This window comes from Malus domestica, chromosome 16 (assembly GCF_042453785.1).
Source record: "Malus domestica chromosome 16, GDT2T_hap1".
Classification (NCBI taxonomy): Eukaryota; Viridiplantae; Streptophyta; class Magnoliopsida; order Rosales; family Rosaceae; genus Malus; species Malus domestica.
In genome coordinates, this window is record NC_091676.1 from 4,727,612 (window position 1) to 4,749,288 (window position 21,677).

Here is a 21,677-nt window from a genome sequence, read left to right on the forward strand (position 1 = left end):
CGACTGGTTACCTATCCAAGTCTCGGTCGAGAAGGATTTCCGAATCCTTATTGGTCGAGGTCATCTCATCAGCCTTCTCGGCGAAGTGAGGTGTTACCAGGTTACTGTATTCGGCACATTGACAGCCGAATTTGAGATTGAACTTCGCAAATTAGCAGCCTTGTCTTCAGGCTCTAGAACCCAAGAGGCCGAGAATTGTTCCTTCCTCGGCCGCAATCGCAAGACACAGAAGTCAGCAGCGCGCTCAACGCTACATCATCAAATTTACTCCTCGGCCGAGCTCGGCCGACGAGTTGGCACGCCCCGCAATCACCGAAGGACGTAGTTAGCTTAGAAAATACTCGGCCTGCGCGCCACGTAGGCTCTGTAGTTTCTAGGGTCAACAGTACCACTTAAAATCCACATAGAATTAATTGTGCACATTGAACATGCAACTAGAGGTATTTTAGGTATTTGAAAAACGTAAAATGTGTAAAGTTAAATATAATTAATGACTTTACTTAGTGTAGTGTAGTCAAGTAAAAAAGTTATATCGGATTTTATATGAAGAAATTTGAGTTTTAGCTTTCACTATTTTTGTTTCTTTAAATCTTTTATTTGGATGGATGTTCTAACAGAATTAGCTAAAAAGATCATTGTTCCACATCATAACAAATTCAAGAACTAGTACTCACATATTTTTAGTTTAGCGACTAAAATTCTAATTGAGCTAAAATTCAGAGACTATTACTCTAATTTTTTCTTGTGTATTGCAAAGACATGCATGTTTTAAAGTTTTAAACACCATTAATTTTTTATTTTTATGATAATTTGGACTTTATATATCAAATAAATACATAGCAAATTTGGTAACATAGTTTGGATTTATCCTAATATAATTATGTTACAAAGGAAATATATTGGCTGCGTGCCAAATCTAAAAGTATATAATTTAAATCCATCTAATTTTGTTTTATTTCTTAATTTAAAAGAACGAGCATCAGCTAATTAAAGGTGGATCTTGGTTTTTCCACTGCAATTTACTGTCTACTTTAATAAACCAAATAAAAAAATATCGACAGCTAAAATTCAAAAAATTAATAGTAAAAATTGACAGCACTTATCAGACGAGTAAGTAAAACTGTAAAAAGTAAAAAACTGCTGTTAAAATTTGCAACTTAGGACGAAACCTGAATCTAACCAACCAAATGTTCCTCAATTATTTTCTTCATTTTTAAAAATTTTTTTTACTAAAAAGGAGTTCATAGCGCGTTGCTGAGAAAATTGGAAGATTTTTCACGGAAAAAGGAGGAAGCAAAAGGAAAATAAAAAAGGGCCTGGCGGTCGCATTGGGTCGTTGAGATTTTTAATTGGGTCATCCATTTTACTCGTGAAATTTCAACCTCCTGCCTCTCCGCACCGATTTTTCACACAAAGTTTCGAACTTGTTCCCGTTTCAAAATCTGGGCTTTTTACGGCTCCCAAGTGTGTTTGATTCGGAAATGCGGGATTGAAATTGGGGATTGCATGAGTTGAATTTGAATTGGTTTTTTTTTTCTTTTCTTTTTTTGGGATTTTTGGAAACGATCGATGAAGTGGCGATGTGGTCTGTGAAAGAGGAATGGAGGTTAGATCTGAGGGCGGTTTACAGGTGCGATGCGATAAGATTCCAGCGCCGGTGATTGGGCGGACGCGGTTGCAGGTGTGGTTCATTCGGGTGTGTTCGAGCTTGTTTCTGTGGACGTGTTTGGTCCAGTTAGTGGCGGTTGGGGAGCTATGGCATCCGCGTTTGGTCTCCAATATAACCCATCGGATATCCGAAATCACGCAGCTGCCACTTCCTGCGGTTCCCTCGCCGCCGCCTCTTCTCCCCGCCAGTGAGTTTTTAGATTAAAAAGAAAAGCTCTGTTTTTTGTTTAACTTAAATTGTTTTGTAGTGCAGATAATTTTGTTAGTTTCACTTGTGTTGAGCATGAATGTAATTTCTGTAGTTTTAATTTGAGAGTAGTGCACTACTTCAATTGAGTTCTGTAAATGTTGCCGGATTTTGTTCATGAATTCAGAGTTTAGGCCATGAAATTGATTTTTCGATTGAGGAATGCAAACCGATTTGGCAGCGTTGGAGGATTGTTTGTTTAAGTTTGGATCATTTGAGGTTAGGAGGAGGGAGTAGGTTGTTTTTAGTTATTGATGGAGAATTTGTTTATGGTTAGGCGTGCTCATATACGTCGTTGTTGTCTAATATTTTTCGGCTCACTGCAGACTCGGCACCTTGTATGAGGTGAGTGGCAGTTGGAATGACGCATGAAAGAATGCCTACAAGAACTATAATTTTGGATCTCTTTTTTGTTGAAATTAAAATTTGCTTTTGTGAGAAGTTTGTTATTTCAAGGTTTTAATGTTGTCAAATAGGTTGTGTGGTGAGACCGTAAGATTTTCTGAGTGCATGTTCGGTTCCGTTGTAGTATCTGGAGCCTGGTTAGATATGTATGCCTAATGACCTGAGTTTTGCAGGAAATTATACAAGTAATGGGTTTCTTAGAGTTTCCTGCAACGGGGGCTTGAATCAAATGCGTGCTGCGGTTTGTGCTGTTTTCTTCTTTATTTTTCATTGTTACTTTATCCTATGTCTAGCTATTGACATAAGCTTTTGCATTTCAGATTTGTGACATGGTCACTGTTGCCCGGCTTTTAAATCTTACATTGGTTGTTCCAGAGCTCGATAAGACATCTTTCTGGGCTGATCCTAGGTAATAGTCCTTGGTCTGAATGAAACCGTGACATATAAAAATCATTCGCTTATGCTTATTAATTTCAACTATTGGTATTTTTTTGCAGTAATTTTGAGGATATCTTTGATGTAAGACATTTCATTGATTCACTGCGAGATGAAGTTCGAATTGTCAGAAGACTTCCAAAAATGTTTAGTAGAAAATATGGATATAAGCCGCTCCAGATGCCTCCTATTAGTTGGTCAAACGAAAAATACTACCTGGAACAGGTTTGTGTCCTCTCTTCCCAGTTATTTTGGCCAACAAAGTATCTGGTCTTTTGAATACTAAATTGGTGATTCTATAGCTTGGTTTGTTAACTATTTATCATCCTATGGATAACATACAATTCACTTTTGCCTAACATAGAGATGTAACTAATGCATATTCCAAATTGTAGTGTGACAAAAGATATTTTATGTCTCTGTTTTGTGGGCTTCATAGTTTATCTGTTTTCTCTGCTTACTGATTGAATGCATTTGATTCTGTATGCAGAAGTTTCAACTTTTCAGTAACGCATCCTGATTCAGTGTCTTCATTCTGTTATGCAGATTTTGCCACTTATTAGCAAGCATAAGGTGGTGCACTTTAACAGAACAGATGCACGTTTGGCAAACAATTTGATACCTCCTGATCTTCAGAAACTCCGGTGTCGTGTTAATTTCCAGGCACTGAAGTTCACTCCCGAGATCGAGGCTTTAGGGTACAAATTGGTTCGTATACTTCAAGAAAAGGGACCTTATGTGGCTTTGCATCTAAGGTACGAGATGGACATGTTGGCTTTCTCAGGTTGTACTCATGGCTGCACTGAGGAAGAAGCTGACGAGCTCAAACGATTAAGGTTTGTTGTGTTCAAAATTTGACCATTAGTTTTGTGGAATGTTTATTTGAAATTCAAGCAACAAACAATCTTCATTAGTATTACTTTATTATGGTTTGCTTGATAAAGAGGCATGCTTTGAACTTTATTGTACCTAGCAAAAAAAAAAAAATTGAGCTTGACTTACATGCAACATGTATTGGTGGACGTTTCATTCAGATACGCATATCCTTGGTGGAGAGAGAAAGAGATAGTGTCTGAAGAGAAGAGATCTCAAGGTCTGTGTCCTCTAACACCCGAGGAGAGTGCATTAATTTTGCAAGCTTTGGGTTTTAGTACGGACACACAAATCTATATAGCAGCTGGTGATATTTATGGTAGTGAAAGGAGACTGGGCCGGCTACGAGCTGCATTTCCACAGATTGTGAGTTGATTTTCTAAAATATGTATCATGTCTTTTTACTGTTGCACGTTTGGGACTCGTTATATTAGTTCTTGCACTGAATGGTTGTTGAAACACTTCGGTCATCTTGCTTGTCTGTTTCAGGTTAAGAAGGAAACGCTTCTTGCTCCGGAGGAGTTGCGACAGTTTCAGAATCATTCATCTCAAATGGCAGCTTTGGATTTTATAGTTGCGGTAGCTAGTAATACTTTTGTTCCTACATATGATGGGAACATGGCGAAACTTGTTGAGGGTCATCGAAGGTATGCAAACACTCTCACAAGGCGGTGTAGGGTTTTGTATCATAAAATAATAAACACACCTCTAACTATATTTCGTGCAGATACCTTGGGTTTAAAAAAAGCATCTTGCTGGATAGGAAAAGACTTGTGGAGTTGTTGGACTTGCATCTTAATGGAACACGTTCATGGAATGAATTTTCAGATGCTGTGCGATCCATACACGAGAAAAGAATGGGACAGCCAACTCGACGCAGAGTTATTGCAGACAGGCCGAAGGAGGAAGACTATTTTTATGCAAATCCGCAGGAGTGCCTCTGCGAGGAACCAAATTGCGACGACTTGCTTAGCCCTGGCAACTCAAGTAAAACCGGGTGACTGCGAGCGATCAAATCGGGATTCAACCTTCCACAGAATTGTCTTGAAGAGAGGGGTAAACAAATCGATGTGGCTTTTCATATTAGTAAAAGCATGTACACACACACACGAGAGTTTTGTAGGGAACGGTATAAAAAGGATTCGAGTTCCCCATTTGGGCGTCCAAAGATGTATTCATTCGTTTCTAATCTTTCAATTTGTCCATATGATTCTTTCGTTTTCTCATGTATTTCACAAATTGACACGAATCGAGTGATGTTCAGTTCTATATAAATTACAAATAACACGAATATAGACGAAAGCGTTTGTCAATAGATGAAACTAGTTTATGACTGTTCTCTTAGTGACATGAATTTTCCCTACTTGGGTTCCCAGAAGACAATGTCTTCGAGCTCCCCGCAGAGGCCGAGATCCTTGAGACGCCTTTCCTGGTAGTATTCCAGTTGAGGTAGCTCTGATTCTCTGGCCCTGAAAATCCCGTCAATATGCTGCAGCACCTTCTTCTCCCCTTGCCTTATTCCAACAGCAATCTCAAGCCTTGGATCCAGTTTTGATTCTTTCAGCTTCTCATCCTGCAACGAAAGATTTGTAATTCAGTTGTTACAAATGTACCAAAGCATGCAGATGTACGAAGGAATGAAGACATACCTCTTCGATAGTGGTGGGATAGCCGGAAAGAGCGGATTTGCAGGCGTCTTGGACTACTCTGCATATGAGCTCTTCGTTGGCAGGGCTCACCGGCAGTTGAAGGTGGCCCCAGATATCGTTCCTGAATATAGATTCCAAGAGGAAAGCGTCGGTCCCTCCAAGAGCTACCAGCCGCAGATAAGGAATCAATGCAGGTGGAAGCGAACTCTCCAAAAATATGTCGAAGTACGCAGTTGCACCCAAACCATTTGTCTCAGCAATGTCCAGCTTGTCCTCGTAAAATGGGTCTGATTCGGATATTTCCAGCGTTAAGGTAAATCCATTGCGATTAGCGTTGGAATCCAGGAATCCGTAATCCAAAGCAAACTCAGCATTGCTCTTGTTTATATCATATTGGATGAAAACCTGTCCAGAAATGAGAAGCATGAGATGCCTGCTGCAGAGCACAGGCTATCACTGCCCAACACCAAGAAAACAGAAAGAGGAAAACTTCACCTGCTCACCAGCCTTGACAGTAGCGGGGCTCCGTAGCGAAAACAGATAATCCCAAGAGAAAAGACCTGCTGCTCCTTTGACCTCATATGCATGTTCTTCCGTGGTTATGCTTGAACTGTGGTTAATCTGACAAAAGAATCCGTTACTTGATATCCAAGGAAAAAACCAAGATATCATAACGTTCGAAGATTGAGGTGTTCGCATTGGGAATTCAAGAACTTACGAAGTCTGCAAGAGGGATCAAAACAAGATTCTGACCACGAAGGCGGGAGAATGCCCTCGATCTGAGTATGCCAAAGGCCCAGAAGAAGTCGTCGAGTGTGATGGGAGAAGGAAAAAGCTGTTTGTTAGGGAGGATGGTTTCTTGTTCAAGTTTTTGAAACTCAGTCCGCACGTACTCTTTTACACTCATTGTTGTGCTCAAAAGTTGGGTTCCTGCAAATCTCAGTTCCATCATATCCAACCAAAGATTCAAAGTTGCAACAATCAAAGGGTATGATAAAACTGTCGTTTTGCTGTCTCCCTCTCACAAACTTAAGCAAAATTGGCCTAATTAACATTACGCAAATGAAGCATCATTGGAAGCACGTCGAAATTTGTAATAAAAAAGACCAAGTGCTCCCTAAAAGGAAGAAGGTGCTTCTTCTAAAAAGCACTTTTAAGGTGCTTTGCTTACCCAGAAGCGCTTCCAGGTGTGGTTTTCTAACAAAAAATACTTCTACGTGCTTTTCTAACCTAGAAACACTTCTTAACTTTTATGCCAATTGTTATTAGAAGCGATTTTGATTTATTGGAAGTGCTTTTTATGGTTGTTACAAGTACTTCCAAACATGGCCTAATGAATTTCAGTTAAAGTGGCTAACCTTGAAGCTGATCAAGCTCCTCTTCTGACCTGCACTGAAACCCATCAAAGACAAACTCTTTATCAACCCCACAATCAAATCCACATACCCATTAAAAACCTGAAATTGCCACTAAACAAAATTACTAAATCACCCAAAACCCACCAGAACACAGTCGAATTGGTCGACTCTGGAAGGATATCAAGGTAAGTCCGCCACTTGGAATCGGCTCTGCTTTTCTCTCTGATCAGAAACAGAGCAACCGACACCCACGGCTTCAACCCGCTGCAGACACCTCCGATCTCGGAGGCCGAGACGGTATCTGGGTTTATCCAGAGCCTCTTGGGTACCTCCAAAACGACCTCGTTTTTGGAAATGTCTCGGTGGGCGACGAGCCCCATGCCTTCGGGGACCAGGGCGGGCTTTGCGGCAGGGGACTTGGCGGAGACGACGCCTTCGTCCCGGAGCCACTGCCAGAAGGTTTGGACCGGCGGAGGGAGCGACGGGTCGCATTGGAGCGGGGAGGAAAGAGCGGTGACGGCCAGGCGGACGGGATTCTTGGGATGGGTTGGTGGTTTTGCTAGTGAAAGCTTTGTTCTTGGAGTGGGGAAGATGAAATTGGAGGATGAAGAAGATAGAGTGAAGAGAGTATCCATTGTTTTCTCTCTGTAACTCTCTCTCTCTAGTTTTTTGCAGTGCGTTTCAACCTATGTGAAGGATTATAGAATTTGCATGTGGATAAGATTATCTTGATACGTTATCAACTGTTAATCAAATGTTCACGGTTTTTTGTCTGAGATGTGTATGATCTTGACTGCACTAATACGTGCTGTTTAGTTACACAAATGTGACAATTTGCACTAATACATACTGTTCAGGTACACAAATGTGACAATTTGCCACTTCCCACAAAACAAAAAACCTGGTGGTGTGGGTAAATAATTTCCGTACGCATTATTTCTCATTAGAGGGTTTTTTTTTTTTTTTTTAGGAACAAACAATAATCTATATTAAAAGAGAGGAGTGAGTTTAGTCTCACAATCGGCTAATAATAATATATTTCAAATTTGCTTTTGATGAGGATCGAATCCAAAACTTCTCACTCACTTACGATTGAAGAGTAATACCAATAGACTGTAGTATTAAATAATTAAAATTTGTAATTCGTACAAGTTGGAATGGGTCCTTGTCCTTTTATTTTCATATAAAGGACATGAATAGCATAAATACCCACTTTAAGTTTTATTTTGATGGACTGAATGTCTTTCATAAAGAATCGGATGAATGTATATGTGACGATTGTTTTGGGGAAATCAATAACGAAAAATACACACTAATCAGTCTTTACCTTACCTTGTGGAAAAAAATAGACACTTTGTGGAAAAAAAAAAAGAGAATACATTATGGGAAAAAAAAAGTGGAAAAAAGTTATTTATAAAGAAGGAAATAAAAATACAAAATTCCAACCAAACAGCTGTGGACGTTCCAACACTTTAAAAAGTCTATTGTTAAAAAATTAGGAAAACTAATGAAAAGGGTTTGAAAATTTTGAATTTTAACGATAATGACAAAATATAGGGTAAAGTGAATAGTACCATGATTTACTTTTTAGTGTAAAAATATGGTTTTTCGTTAAAATGAACAGTAACAGAAGTTTTTCGTTAAAGTTCCCTAAAAAATTTCCATCTGTTTTGGCAACTGATCCTTCAAATTGCTTGTTATTTTGTAGGTGTGAAAATGAAACATGGCCTATTCAGATTATTTTACCATAGATAAAAAAACAAAAGGTGTGAATTTGGTTGCAAATTCGGAAGTAGAGAAATGCTACGGAAACTCTTTCAAGGTAGAAATCTTCATTGACTCTTTGCTACCTCACAATTACGTGATTTTTCATATTCTATGACAATATTATAAAACATTATACTAAAAATTTTAAATGTCAGAGAATTCATGAGTCACACTTTTGAAAGTCTTTTAGCATTTCTCTTAGGAAGTATACTCAAAATGGGTTTCGCAAGAAAGGGATAACCCATTTTAGTGGGTTGGGTTATGAGTAAGAAATTGGCTATAGATTAGACGGTTTGAAAACTCGGACAATTTATAGCAGCCTTTATTGAGCTTTTAGATCTTATAAACTTAAACCATCCATATTTCTTCGCACGGGCTCTTCCTAAATGCTTTGCTTCTTCAGTTCTTCTAGCAGATTAAGATTTTGGTCAATGCACACAGCAACGAGAATTCGCCTAACTATTGATTATAAACTCGTTTTCGGAGCCATTCAATGGATTAATAGGAGTCTTTTCTATCATTTTTGTTGTACTAGTTGTCGTTATAACACAGCAAAAAAGAATTTTTAAGTCTAATTTGTTTGTATACGATGATATATTTACACTAAAACTTGTCGCTTACGAAATGTTCTTCCTGGGCAACTGGTCTGTGTGAAAGAAGAAAGCATGGGGAGATTGAAGGGCTTGATCACCATACACAATGTTCCTAATGACGTCCCTGATGAGAAGCGTCCTGTAAAATCAAAGAATACAAAGTATACTTGATTAATTACCTCTGTATTTCTGGGTTTATAAACCTTGAAGCTATTTGTGATTCAGGTGCTCCTTTTGATGTCTTATGTTGGAGTATGTGGTCAAGTGGCCAACTTTTGGCTATAAAAAATTATAAAAAAAAGAAAGGACAACATGATTATGTTTCCTTGTTTTGTGGCATGTTTTGTGGCTTTTTTAAAGGCCATAATTATGAGGCTTTTTTAGGATAGAAGAAATAAGGAAGGAAGAGCTCATTTTCAGTAAGTGAGCTCATTTTCTGCCGAGAGCAAGGAGAGTTCTAGAGAGCCCAAAAGAAAGAAGAAGTTGCTGCTTCATTTGGTTAGTAATCATCCACCAAAGTAGTTGTTGTTGTAATAGCTTTGAGCTATATGTATAGAGAATAAATTATTAATTATATTTCTTTCTCTATTTGTATCTTTGGTGTGTGAGAGCTATTGGGTGTATTGGGCTTTTGGGTTGTGAGATTGCCAATACTTTGTAAACTCCTATTTGGTTGATAGTGGATTATTGGGTGAGCTCCTACTGCTCCGAGGACGTACTCCAGTTACACTGACTGTGGAGGAACCTCGTTAAAATCTTGGTGTTATTTTCTCTATATTGTTCTTGCATTTCATTTGATATATTTTCTGTGGGTTAGCTTAATTTGGTTCCGCGTGGTTTGGTGCTATCCTAGCACAACAATTGGTATCAGAACACTGGTTGCTCTTGGGTACTGTCTAGTTGCCAAAGATGTCAGACGGGCAAGATGAAAATCCTTTTGGAAACAGCTCCGGGTTTGCAAGAACTACTGTGCAAAATGCAAAGTTTGAAGTTGAAAAGTTTGATGGCACAAACAACTTCGGGATGTGGCAATGTGAGGTCAAAGATGTGTTGGCTCAACAAGATCTACTTGCCGCTTTGGGAGAGAAGCCGGAAGCTATGTCGAAGCCGGAATGGGAAAAATTAAATTTGTTGGCTTGCTCTTCAATTCGGTTGTGCCTTGCAAAAACTCAGAAGTATTTTGTGATGCGGGAGACGGTAGCAAATGTGTTGTGGCAAAAATTGGAAGACAAATATATGACGAAGAGTGCAGAGAACCGGCTACACTTGAAGAAAAAGCTCTACCGCTTCCAATACAAAGAAGGTACAAAAATGATTAGACACCTTGATGCTTTTAATAAGTTGATTGCCGACTTGTTAAATTTAGATAAGGATATTAAGGATGAAGACAAGGCCTTAATATTGTTGAATTCCTTGCCAGACTCTTATGAGCATTTTGTTACCACTATTATGCATGGTAAAGAAACTGTGAAATTTGAAGATGTGTCAAATGCCTTGATGAATTATGAAATGAGGTATAGAGATAAAAATCATGATAGTACCTCTGAAGCTTTATTTGTTAGAGGTAGATCATCGGAGAGAAGATCATCTTCTAGTAGGAAAAAATCACAGTCTCGACCTAGAGGAAACTCTAAAGGTAGAAAACCTTTGGAAATGGATGAATGTGCATTTTGTCATAATAAGGGCCATTGGAAGAAAGATTGTCCTAGGTTGAAGACCAAAGGCAAAGAAAGTTCCGAAGCTAATGTTGCTGAGGTTGAAACAGATTTTTCTGATTTTGCTTTAACCACTTCCTCATCATTTGATTGTGCTACTAAGTGGGTGTTGGATACGGGTTGTACTCATCATATGACTCCTCACAAGGATTGGTTTTCAAGCTTGAAAGAGTTTGATGGTGGAGTTGTGTTCATGGGAGATGACAATCCTTGCACAACAAAAGGGATTGGTACAGTTCGTTTGAAGTTGTATGATGGCATGGTTAAAGAGTTGACAGGTGTTCGGTATGTACCGAATTTGAAGAAAAATCTTATTTCTTTGGGTACTTTGGAATCCAAGGGCTTCAGGTTTCATTCATATGAACAGACATTGAAAGTTACTTATGGTGCACTTGTTGTGATGAAAGCTCCTTGTTGATGCACAAAATCAGCGAAGACTTTGGTACAACAGAAAGTGTCAGGTTTTGTGACCTTCGCTTGGTTGCTTCGGTCACTAGTGAGGATAAGTACGTAAATGAATAGAGACAGAGAAGCAAACACAGGATGTACGTGGTTCACCCAGATTGGCTACGTCCACGGAGTAGAGGAGTTCTTATTAGTAGTGAAGGGCTTACACAAGTACAAAGGATCAAGCTCTCAATTTAGTGAGTTCTTGTGAATGATTTAACACAAAATGGCATTAGGCAATATTGTGGGGGAATGACCCCTATTTATAGAAAAACTTGTAGCTTTGTCACATTGACATGTGTCATGTTATGATTGGTTCTTGATGTCGACACGTGCTGCGCTCTGATTGGCTTCTAATCTTGACACGTGTCGAGTAGTGATTGGCCTCCTGGTCGGAGGGGAACTCTTCTGGGTCCTTGACAGTATAGCGTTGGCCGGTGCTCGGTAGTTTCGGGATTGGTCAAGTATGGTACAAACAGTGCTCCCCTAAGTTCCCGAGTGAGGGAAACTCCTCGGTTGGGGACTTGCAAGATCCAATCCCTTGAGTAATCACGAAACTTCTAAGTACCGAAGTGTGGTCTGATCTTCATCTGCCCTTCTCTGGAAGTACCTTTCCTCCATCCGGGAATGGTGTATTTAGCTGATGTTGACGCACAAGGTAATGTATCAATTTCACTTGAAGCTTAGTTGTAGTTTCGGGCTTAGTCAAGTGTGATACAAACCCTATAGTAGGAGTCCACCAAGTCGCCGAGCTAGGAGATCTGCCGAAAGAGGTGACAGACAAGGTAAGCAGTCAAACTTCCAAGTAAGCAACCCAGGATCAGAGGTTTGACTTCGGCTTCCGGTTGATTGTTCTCCTTCTCCTTGTCTCTCATTCAACTGCCAGGATAAGGAGAAGCAAATGGATAAGAGATGATATGAGATACTTTTGCTTTTGAAGAAGTAACTTTCCACAGGCTTATTCTTGAACTGTGCTGGAGGGTTTTCTGGTGCCCTTCAGAGTATAAGGCCGACTCAAAAATTTGAGGGTCAAAACAAGTCCATCAAATCTAGAGTACGTTCGACCTTGATGATATGGGATACTTTTGCTGTTGACGGAATAATGAATGTGGTATGGAAAGGTGTCGTGCTGTAGTGATCTGTTTCAGCTCACCGTTGAACCTTCTGCTTCAATCTTTTGCATGGCAGAAGTGGTGTGCAACCTTTGCATTTAAATGGTCCTTCAGAACATTCCTTCATAGTGACTCATCCACGCTTGGCAGCTTCAGTGTAAAGAGCCAATATCTGATCAACTGTCATGAGGTATTTGCCGGTTGAATTCGTGACCTTGACAGCAGTTGAGGATGAGTACTCGAGAGCAATGCTAAGTAAGCAACCAGGCAAAGGCTCCAGGCAGTCAGTTCCAAATTGGAGGTTTGATTTCAGGTTCCGACTGACTGCTCTCTTTCTCCTTGTCCTGCAGGTGTGGACAAGGACAAAGACAAAGATAGGGAGAAAGCATGATATGGGATACTCTTGCTTTCGACCCTGATGATATGAGATACTCTTGTTCTTGGTGTGGCTTATTTGCTGAGGTATTATCGGGGGGAAATAAAGCTGAGTATTTCGAGAGGTTATGTTGAGGGTGCCTTTTCGAATGCGAGAAAGGGTTGAGCATTTTTGCAGGTTTGCCTGTCCGTTGAGGAGGGAGGTCAATGTATATAGGGATTTCCCAATAACAAGTAGTAATGATATTCCTTTACCCTTCTTGGTCACAGCAATGTAGTGGGAGCTGCCAGCTTCACGTGTTTTAATTTTGTCATAGCACTTTGAAAAAGTGGTATGTGGTATCTGGAAAGCTGATATTACGTGTGAAGATTACAGACAAGCTTTATCTAAGGAAATCTGGCTCTCGAAGTTCTGAGAGTTGTGCCTCTTCGGTTTTCAAACAAGCAATCCCGTCGAGGATCTGACTCTCGAGATTCGGAAAGCGGTGCTACTCCGGTTTTTGAGAAAGTAATTATGTTGGGAGTCTTTTCTCGAATGTGAGTAAAGGTTGGACGTTCTTGCCAACCTGTCTTGCCGCAAAACACGGAGGTCGACACACATATGGACTTTCCAGTTGTCAAGCAGTGGTGCTGTTCCTTTACCCTTATGGGTAATAGTAGGGTAGCTGGAACTTCGAAATTCTCGTGCCTAAACTTTGTCAGAGATCTTTGACAAAGTTATATGTGGTACCCGAGGAGTTGATGGTGCATATGGAGAGCGGTGATTGAACAGTAAGATTCACGTGCTTTTTACTTCACCAGAAATCTTCGACAGATTGCCCGTAATTTTCGCAAAGCTGATTGTGCATGTGACAGGTGCTGACGAGGCTGAAAAAGCAGGTGCTTCTTCGATTTCTGAGATCGGCCCTCGTGGTCTCTGAGCAGCCCAGCTTTTGAGAAAGCAAACGCCTCTTCGATTTCTGAGATCGGCCCTCGTGGTCTCTGAGCAGCCCAGCTTTTGAGAAAGCAAACGCCTCTTCGATTTCTGAAGCTCCGTCGAGTGCAGATTTTTATAGAGGCTGGCATTAAGTTCCACAGCACACCTGAATCTCTACCAGTAGAAGCTCATTTCTTGCACTTCTAAGATCTTGATTTGTCTGACCTCTTCCTTCTTCAACACATTTGAAAATGTCTGGACCCTCCGACCGTCGTTTTGACCTGAACCTTGGAGAAGAGACAGCCACGCTTTCTCCAGACAACATATGGCGCCCATCCTTCATATCCCCTACTGGTCCTCTTACCGTTGGGGATTCTGTGATGAAGAATGATATGACCGCTGCAGTGGTGGCCAGGAACCTTCTCACTCCCAAAGATAACAAACTACTTTCCAAACGGTCTGATGAGTTGGCTGTTAAGGACTTTCTGGCTCTTAGTGTTCAGTGTGCAGGTTCTGTGTCTAATATGGCCCAACGCCTATTTGCTAGAACCCGCCAAGTTGAATCATTGGCTGCTGAAGTGATGAGTCTCAAACAGGAGATTAGAGGGCTCAAGCATGAGAATAAGCAGTTGCACCGGCTCGCCCATGACTATGCTACAAACATGAAGAGGAAGCTTGACCAGATGAAGGAATCTGATGGTAAGGTTTTACTTGATCATCAGCGGTTTGTGGGTTTGTTCCAAAGGCATTTATTGCCTTCGTCCTCTGGGGCTGTACCTGGTAATGAAGCTTCAAATGATGAACCTCCAATGCCTCCTCCTTCTGGGGTTTTGTCAAGTACTGAGGCTCCGGATAACCACCCTCCGGTGCTTTCTCTTTCTGGGGCTCTACCGACTGCTGAGACTTCCCCTAAGCAACCTTTGTGAAGGCTCCCTTTTGTTTGTTTATTTTGACTCATGTATATGTACATATTTGTGGCTTATCGAAAATATTAATAAATAAGCTTTGCTTCATTTCAATATATTGTGTTAAATACACCAAAGCTTTCTTCATAAAGTTCTTTGAATTTTTGCTTTTGTTGAAACCTGTATTGTTGAAGCTTTGTGAGTGAAGCATGTAGTTTGAGGTAGTGTTCCCTTAATTTCCTGAGTGAGGAAAACTTCTCGGTTGGAGACTTGAAAAATCCAAGTCACTGAGTGGTTGTGAGACTGCCGAGTATTAAGGTGCAGTAGCATATGGTGGGAGTCCCCCAAGTCTTCAGGCGAAGAGAGTTGCCGAATGAGGTGTCTCGCTTGTTACTAATTTGTCAAAGTAACGAATCCTTGTTTCGATGTCACACATTCGCATATGCCTTATCTAAAAATATTTCCAACTTTTGTGTGTTTGATGCTGCATGCTATTGACTAGACAAGATCAAGTGCAATTAGTAGCTTTTCTCTCTTTTTCATCTTTTCTTTGGTGGAATTGCTTTTCGTTTCCACTAATCAGCCTGAGTGGATGCAAGATAACACCATTCTCTATAACTCAGATCGCAAAGTCGTCTTCATGAAAGTTGTTCCTTATCTTGTGAACTACAACATCTCCAAATTTGAGATCCATCGGAGTAGTACAACTCCAGAAATTCAGGTATGATGAGTAACTGTTCATCAATTTTCTGTTAACCCGTCAGACTTGTTGTGAGCTTCTAAACTCCATTTTTTCTTGTTCATCTCAACATACTTTCTTCATCGAAGTTGTTCCTCACCTTGTCAGCTACAACATATCCAAATTTGAGATCCATCGGAGCAGTACAAATCCAGAAATTCAGGTATGATGAGTGACTGTTCATCATTTTTCTGTCAACCTGTCAGACTTGTTGTGAGCTTCGAAACTCCATTTTCTCTTGTTCAGATCAACATACTTTCTTCATCGAAGTTGTTCCTTAACTTGTGAACTACAACATATCGAAATTTGAGGTCCCTCGGAGCAGTATAACTCCAGAAATCCAGGTATGATGAGTGACTGTTTATCATTTGTCTGTCAACCCGTCAGATTTGTTGTGAGCTTTGAAACTCTATTTTCTCTTGCTCAGATCAGCATGCTTTCTTCATTGAAGTTGTTCCTCAGCTTGTGAACTACAACATATCCAAATTTGAGATCCCTCGGAGATATATAACTCAAGAAATTCAGGTATGATGAATGACTGGTTATTATTTTTCTGTCAACCCGTCAGATTTGTTGTGAGCTTCGAAACTCCATTTTCTATTGTTCAGATCAGCATGCTTTCTTCATTGAAGTTGTGCCTCATCGTCTCTTTCATAACATATCAAAAATTCAAAATGAACTAATGGTTAAATATTTCCAGATCTTCGAAACATCATAGCAGCTTCGAAATCTGCAAGAATCCGACTGTCATGTTTGGAGCTTCAACACTTTAATTTCCGTCGCTCAAACAGAAATGGTTCCTTCTTGAAAGTTGTTCATATGCTCAAAAAATATAGGGTGTCCAAAATTCAGCTCCATTGGAGAAGAGCAGAGGTTGCAGAAATTTGATAGATGAAAGGAGGCGGAAGAGGGAGAGAGAGAAAAAGTCTCTTGGGTTGGATTTCTATTTTGGGGCAGATTCCAAGTTTTGTAGCACCTTCATTATTGATGAATTGCTTGTACTTTTGTCCATTATGAAACTTGGGACTTTGGCTTGTTGTTGGATCTATTATAATATGTTTGGAAACATATACATAATTGCTTGTTTGGTTATGACAGAGATGTTGTGGGTGTAGAACAAAACAAATGTTTGTGTTGACCTGTGTTTTTGTACAAGTTCAAGGGCATCTTGGGTTTTGTGAACAAAATTTGTTTATTTGGAGCAAGGTTTTGTGTTGAAGCTTTGTAGGTGAAGCTTTGGTGTTGAAGCTTTCTAGGTGAAGCTTTGATGGTGAAGCTTTCTGGGTGAAGCTATGTAGGTGAAGCTTTCTAGGTGAAGCTTTTTTAGGTGAAGCTTTGTAGGTGAAGCTTTTTTAAGTGAAGCTTTTCGGGTGAAGTTTTTTGGGTGAAGCTTTGTGGGTGAAGCTTTTTAGGTGAAGCTTTGTGGGTGAAGCTTTTTTAGGTGAAGCTGTTTGGGTGAAGCTTTTTGGAGGTGAAGTTTTTTTTGGGTGAAGCTTTTTTAGGTGAAGCTTTTTGGGTGAAGCTTTGATGGTGAAGCTTTGTAGATGAAGCTTTGTAGATGAAGCTTTCGAGGTGAAGCTTTGATGGTGAAGCTTTGTAGGTGAAGCTTTTTAGGTGAAGCTTTGTGGGTGAAGCTTTTTTAGGTGAAGCTGTTTGGGTGAAGCTTTTTGGAGGTGAAGTTTTTTTTTTTTTTGGGTGAAGCTTTTTTAGGTGAAGCTTTTTGGGTGAAACTTTTTGGATGAAGCTTTTTGGGTGAAGTTTTGGAGGTGAAGCTTTTCGGGTGAAGCTTTTTGGATGAAGCTGTTTGGAAAGTCGAGGTCTTCTCATTTAGGTGAGTCTGGCTTCCACCTCCCACTTGTTGATAAAGGATGGTTGTAGGGGGTTTCTCCTGATATGTCTTTGCTTCGGCGGAGGCATGGTTATAAGCCTGCGCCATCACCTCAGAGTAAGTCTTCCAAGTATTGGCATTGATCATGTATTTAAAGAAACAATCACGTAGGCCTGCCGTGAAGGCTTTGAGGGCAGTCTTGTCGTCTGCCTCGGCACACCGGGAGTATTCATGGCTGAAGCGGCCAGCATACATACGTAATGACTCGTCTGGCTTCTGGCGGATAGTGTACAGGTCATCAATTTAGAGCTCCGCCAGAGAGGGTGGAGGGGAAGAGAAGACATCGCTCTTCGTCGGTGTGCATCCGGTATGCCATGGTGGACTCAAAGAGGTTAAGGTGCTCAATCGGGTCCTCTTTCCCAGTATAAAGTTGCAAGCCAAGCTTCTGCTTTGTCTTTGCTTGAAGGGGGGTGTTGAGGATCCTCCTTGTAAGAGGGCCAGGCCTGGGTTGGTTCCAGTCAGGTATTTCAGCCTGACGTTCAGCCTTCAACTTGTTTACTTCCTCAAGAAGTTGTAGGACAAGGGGGTCCTGAGCGAAGTTATGTGCCACTGGAGCTTTCTTTCGTAAATCTCCATCTCCTCTTGGAATTAGGAAGGTTTGATCAAGGGCATGTGATTTTTCCCTGGACTCGCTGTACTGGCTTCCAGGGTATGTCTGTCGGAACACCTCTGAGTCCCCTGTACCCTCATGTCTCTCTAGGACTTGTTGCCCCTTCCCCAAGTTGGTGGCCGGCTCGGGCCGTGGCAGGGGACCGAGTCTCTCAGAAATCCTTGGGTCATTGATCTTTGAGCTTATATGGATGGAATTCTCTCGACGTTGCTTCAGGAAATCCCGACAATCGCGAAAGACGGCTTTCGATCCTTCTGCCCCTTCAGCAAAGAGGTGTCTCCCTCCGCTTCTCATGGTTCGGGTCGAAGCAACTGGGTTAAGAGAAGCCTCATGTTGATTATCAAATCGAGGGGTAATTTGTTCCCTATCAGGGATATCTATGTCGAATGCATGTGACCCTCCATGTTGGAGGGCACCCAGTTGATGGTTGACTTCCACGGGGGCAACAAGCTCGCGTGTCTGAGCTTGCCTAGCTTCGTGAAGTGTCTCGAAGAGCTTCTCATATTGCTCCTGGAGGACCTCATTCCTCATTGCTATCTTGTTGTTCTGAGCTTCCAACTCATCGACTTTAGCTTGAAGAAGAACTCGTTTTCCTTCCTTCTTTCGTTGTTTCGCACTATGTGCAAGGGAGGTGTCATTCTGTGTGCTGTGGCTTCCTTCGCTTCCCATGCTGGAGAGGGATGCCTGATCAAAAGAAAGTGTACGAATGATAGAAACCAGCTTGACACAGCTGAAGAGAGTAGGAATAAGTGTCGTTTCCCACAGACGGCGCCAAATGTTGATGCACAAAATCAGCGAAGACTTTGGTACAACAGAAAGTGTCAGGTTTTGTGACCTTCGCTTGGTTGCTTCGGTCACTAGTGAGGATAAGTACGTAAATGAATAGAGACAGAGAAGCAAACACAGGATGTACGTGGTTCACCCAGATTGGCTACGTCCACGGAGTAGAGGAGTTCTTATTAGTAGTGAAGGGCTTACACAAGTACAAAGGATCAAGCTCTCAATTTAGTGAGTTCTTGTGAATGATTTAACACAAAATGGCATTAGGCAATATTGTGGGGGAATGACCCCTATTTATAGAAAAACTTGTAGCTTTGTCACATTGACATGTGTCATGTTATGATTGGTTCTTGATGTCGACACGTGATGCGCTCTGATTGGCTTCTAATCTTGACACGTGTCGAGTAGTGATTGGCCTCCTGGTCGGAGGGGAACTCTTCTGGGTCCTTGACAGTATAGCGTTGGCCGGTGCTCGGTAGTTTCGGGATTGGTCAAGTATGGTACAAACACTCCTCGATGTGGCCATTTGTATTTATTGCAAGGAAGCACTGTGACAGGTGAAGCATCTGTAGTCTCTGAAAATATGGGCACATCTGATTCAGATACTACTACACTATGGCATATGAGATTAGGCCATTTCGGTGAAAAAGCTCTACAAGGGCTTGTGAAACAAGGTCTTCTAAAAGGTGCCACGACTTGTAAGCTTGATTTCTGCGAGCATTGTGTCTTGGGAAAGCAAACTAGAGTGAAGTTTGGTACTGCTGTACATCAGACGAAGGGCATTCTTGATTATGTGCATTCGGATGTTTGGGGTCCTACAAAGATTCCATCTTTGAGTGGTAGACATTGGTTCGTGACCTTTGTTGATGATTATTCAAGAAGGTCTTGGGTTTACACTATGAAGCACAAGAGTGAGGTATTGAGCATTTTCTTGAGTTGGAAGAAAATGGTTGAGAACCAGACTGGGAGAAAGATTAAGATTTTGAGATCGGATAATGGTGGTGAATACACATCCGACCATTTCTTTAAAGTTTGCAAAGAGGAAGGAATTGTGAGACATTTTAGTGTTCGGGGAACTCCACAACAAAATGGAGTTGCAGAAAGATTGCATCGAACCTTGCTTGAGAAGGTTAGATGTATGTTGTCTCAGTCGGGTTTAAGCAAGTCATTTTGGGCAGAAGCAGTTAATTATGCATGTCACATCATCAACCGGTTACCCTCAGCTGCTGTTCAGGGTAAGACACCAATGAAGGTATGGACTGGAAAACCTTCTTCTGATTATGACTATATCCGTATTTTTGGTTCACCTGCTTATTTTCATGTGACTGAAAATAAACTTGATCCTAGAGCCAAAAAGGCTATCTTTCTTGGTTTTAGTAGTGGTGTCAAAGGTTACAGGTTGTGGTGCCCAGAGATGAAAAAACTTGTAATCAGCAGATATGTGACATTTGATGAAGAAAGTATATACAAAGACTCTGAGAAGAATGTGAAAGATGTCCAACAGGTGGAGCTTGAGAAAGTTGCATCTAATACTTCAAATCCTATTTCCGCTGATGTCGAAGCCACTACAAGTGAAGAAGTTGGAGACCATGAGGATGTTGAAGAAGTTGAACTTGAAGATTCTATTCAAGTTGAATAGCAAGTTTCACCTCAAGAGTCTATTGCCAAGAACAGAGGAAAGAGACAGATTACCAAGCCAGCTCGGTATAGTGACTATGTTGCTTTTGCTCTTCCTATTATCATTGACGATATTTCATCCAATTTCGAGGAAGCCATTGAGAGCGAGGAGAAGGAGAAGTGGTGCAATGTCATGGGTGATGAGATGAATTCTCTCTTGAAGAACAAGACTTGAGAGTTAGCTAAATTGCCTAAGGGCAAGAAAGCTATCGGTTGCAAATGGGTGTATGCCAAGAAGGAAGATGCTGATGAGAAAAGCAATGTGAGATTCAAAGCAAGATTAGTTGCTAAAGGGTATGCACAAAAGGAGAGCATTGACTACAATGAAATCTTTTCTCCGGTTGTGAAGCACTCCTCAATTCGCATTATGTTAGCTCTTGTTGCACAATATGATCTTGAGCTTGTGCAACTTGATGTGAAGACGGCTTTCCTACATGGTGATTTGAATGAAGAGATTTATATGTGTCAACCGGATGGGTATATAGTGAAAGGGAAGGAGAATTTGTTTTGCAAATTGAAGAAATCACTTTATGGCTTGAAGCAATCTCCAAGGCAATGGTATTTGAGGTTTGATAAATTTATGAGAGGCCAAAATTATTCTAGAAGTCAATATGATCATTGTGTGTACTTCAAGAAGTTGCAAGATGGGTCTTTCATTTATTTGTTGATATATGTTGATGATATGTTGATTGCCTCAAAGAATGTCGAAGAGATTGAGAAATTGAAGAAGCAAATGAAGAATGAGTTTGAGATGAAGGATCTTGGTGAAGCGAAGAAAATCCTTGGCATGGAGATCACTAGAGATAGAGAGAAGGGTTTGGTCAGTTTGAATCAAAGACAATACCTTGAGAAGTTGATCCGGAAGTTTGGAGTTCATGATTCAACCAAACCTATTAGTACCCCTTTGGCTCCTCATTTTAAATTGAGTTCTCTACAATGTCCTAAAACTGATAAAGAGAAGCTGCAAATGAAAAATATACCATATGCAAATTTGGTTGGTAGTTTGATGTATGCAATGGTATGCTCTAGACTGGATATTGCTCATGCAGTTGGCATGGTGAGTCGATATATGCATAATCCAGGTAAAGAGCATTGGCAAACAGCTAAGTGGATATTGAGATATCTCCATGGTACTCGAGATGTTGGTTTATGCTTTGAGAGAGATGACTCTGGTATTGGTCATTTTGCAATTGGTTATGTTGATTCAGATTATGCAGGTGATCTGGATGGAAGGAAATCTACTACAGGCTATGTGTTTACTATGGCTAAAGGACCAGTTTGTTGGAGGTCCATTTTGCAGTCATCTGTTGCCTTGTCTACTACAGAGGCTAAATATACGGCAGTTGCTGAAGCTATAAAGGAGGCCATTTGGATACATGGGCTGATTAGAGATTTGGGGGTTGATCAGAAGCAGGTGGAGGTACATTGTGATAGTCAGAGTGCCATTTATTTGGCTAAGTATCAGGTTCATCATGCGAGGACCAAGCACATAGATGTGCGTTATCACTTTGTTCGTGA

General features: G+C 40.8%; 2 protein-coding genes and 1 long non-coding RNA gene across 3 annotated transcripts; 2 read left to right on the forward strand and 1 right to left on the reverse strand.

Annotated features, from left to right (window-relative positions):
• Positions 1-995: 995 nt before the first annotated feature.
• Positions 996-4,930, forward strand: LOC103425472 (rhamnogalacturonan I rhamnosyltransferase 1-like). The gene is made up of 8 exons (XM_008363555.4): positions 996-1,856; positions 2,494-2,561; positions 2,641-2,729; positions 2,818-2,980; positions 3,302-3,591; positions 3,790-3,994; positions 4,118-4,275; positions 4,356-4,930. Exons 1-8 carry the CDS (start codon positions 1,601-1,603, stop codon positions 4,627-4,629), a joined length of 1,503 nt encoding a protein of 500 aa, XP_008361777.3. The 5' UTR covers positions 996-1,600; the 3' UTR covers positions 4,630-4,930.
• Positions 4,783-7,388, reverse strand: LOC103425473 (ribulose-1,5 bisphosphate carboxylase/oxygenase large subunit N-methyltransferase, chloroplastic). The gene is made up of 6 exons (XM_008363557.4): positions 6,780-7,388; positions 6,636-6,664; positions 5,996-6,207; positions 5,773-5,898; positions 5,278-5,682; positions 4,783-5,201 (listed from the first exon to the last, which is right to left on the reverse strand). The coding sequence occupies exons 1-6, from the start codon at positions 7,268-7,270 to the stop codon at positions 4,989-4,991; spliced, it is 1,476 nt and encodes a 491-aa protein (XP_008361779.1). The 5' UTR covers positions 7,271-7,388; the 3' UTR covers positions 4,783-4,988.
• An 8,239-nt stretch (positions 7,389-15,627) lies between these two features.
• On the forward strand, positions 15,628-16,051 carry LOC139193222 (uncharacterized). The gene is made up of 2 exons (XR_011577634.1): positions 15,628-15,729; positions 15,905-16,051. It is a non-coding gene; the product is annotated as an uncharacterized lncRNA (long non-coding RNA).
• The last annotated feature ends 5,626 nt before the right edge of the window (positions 16,052-21,677 follow it).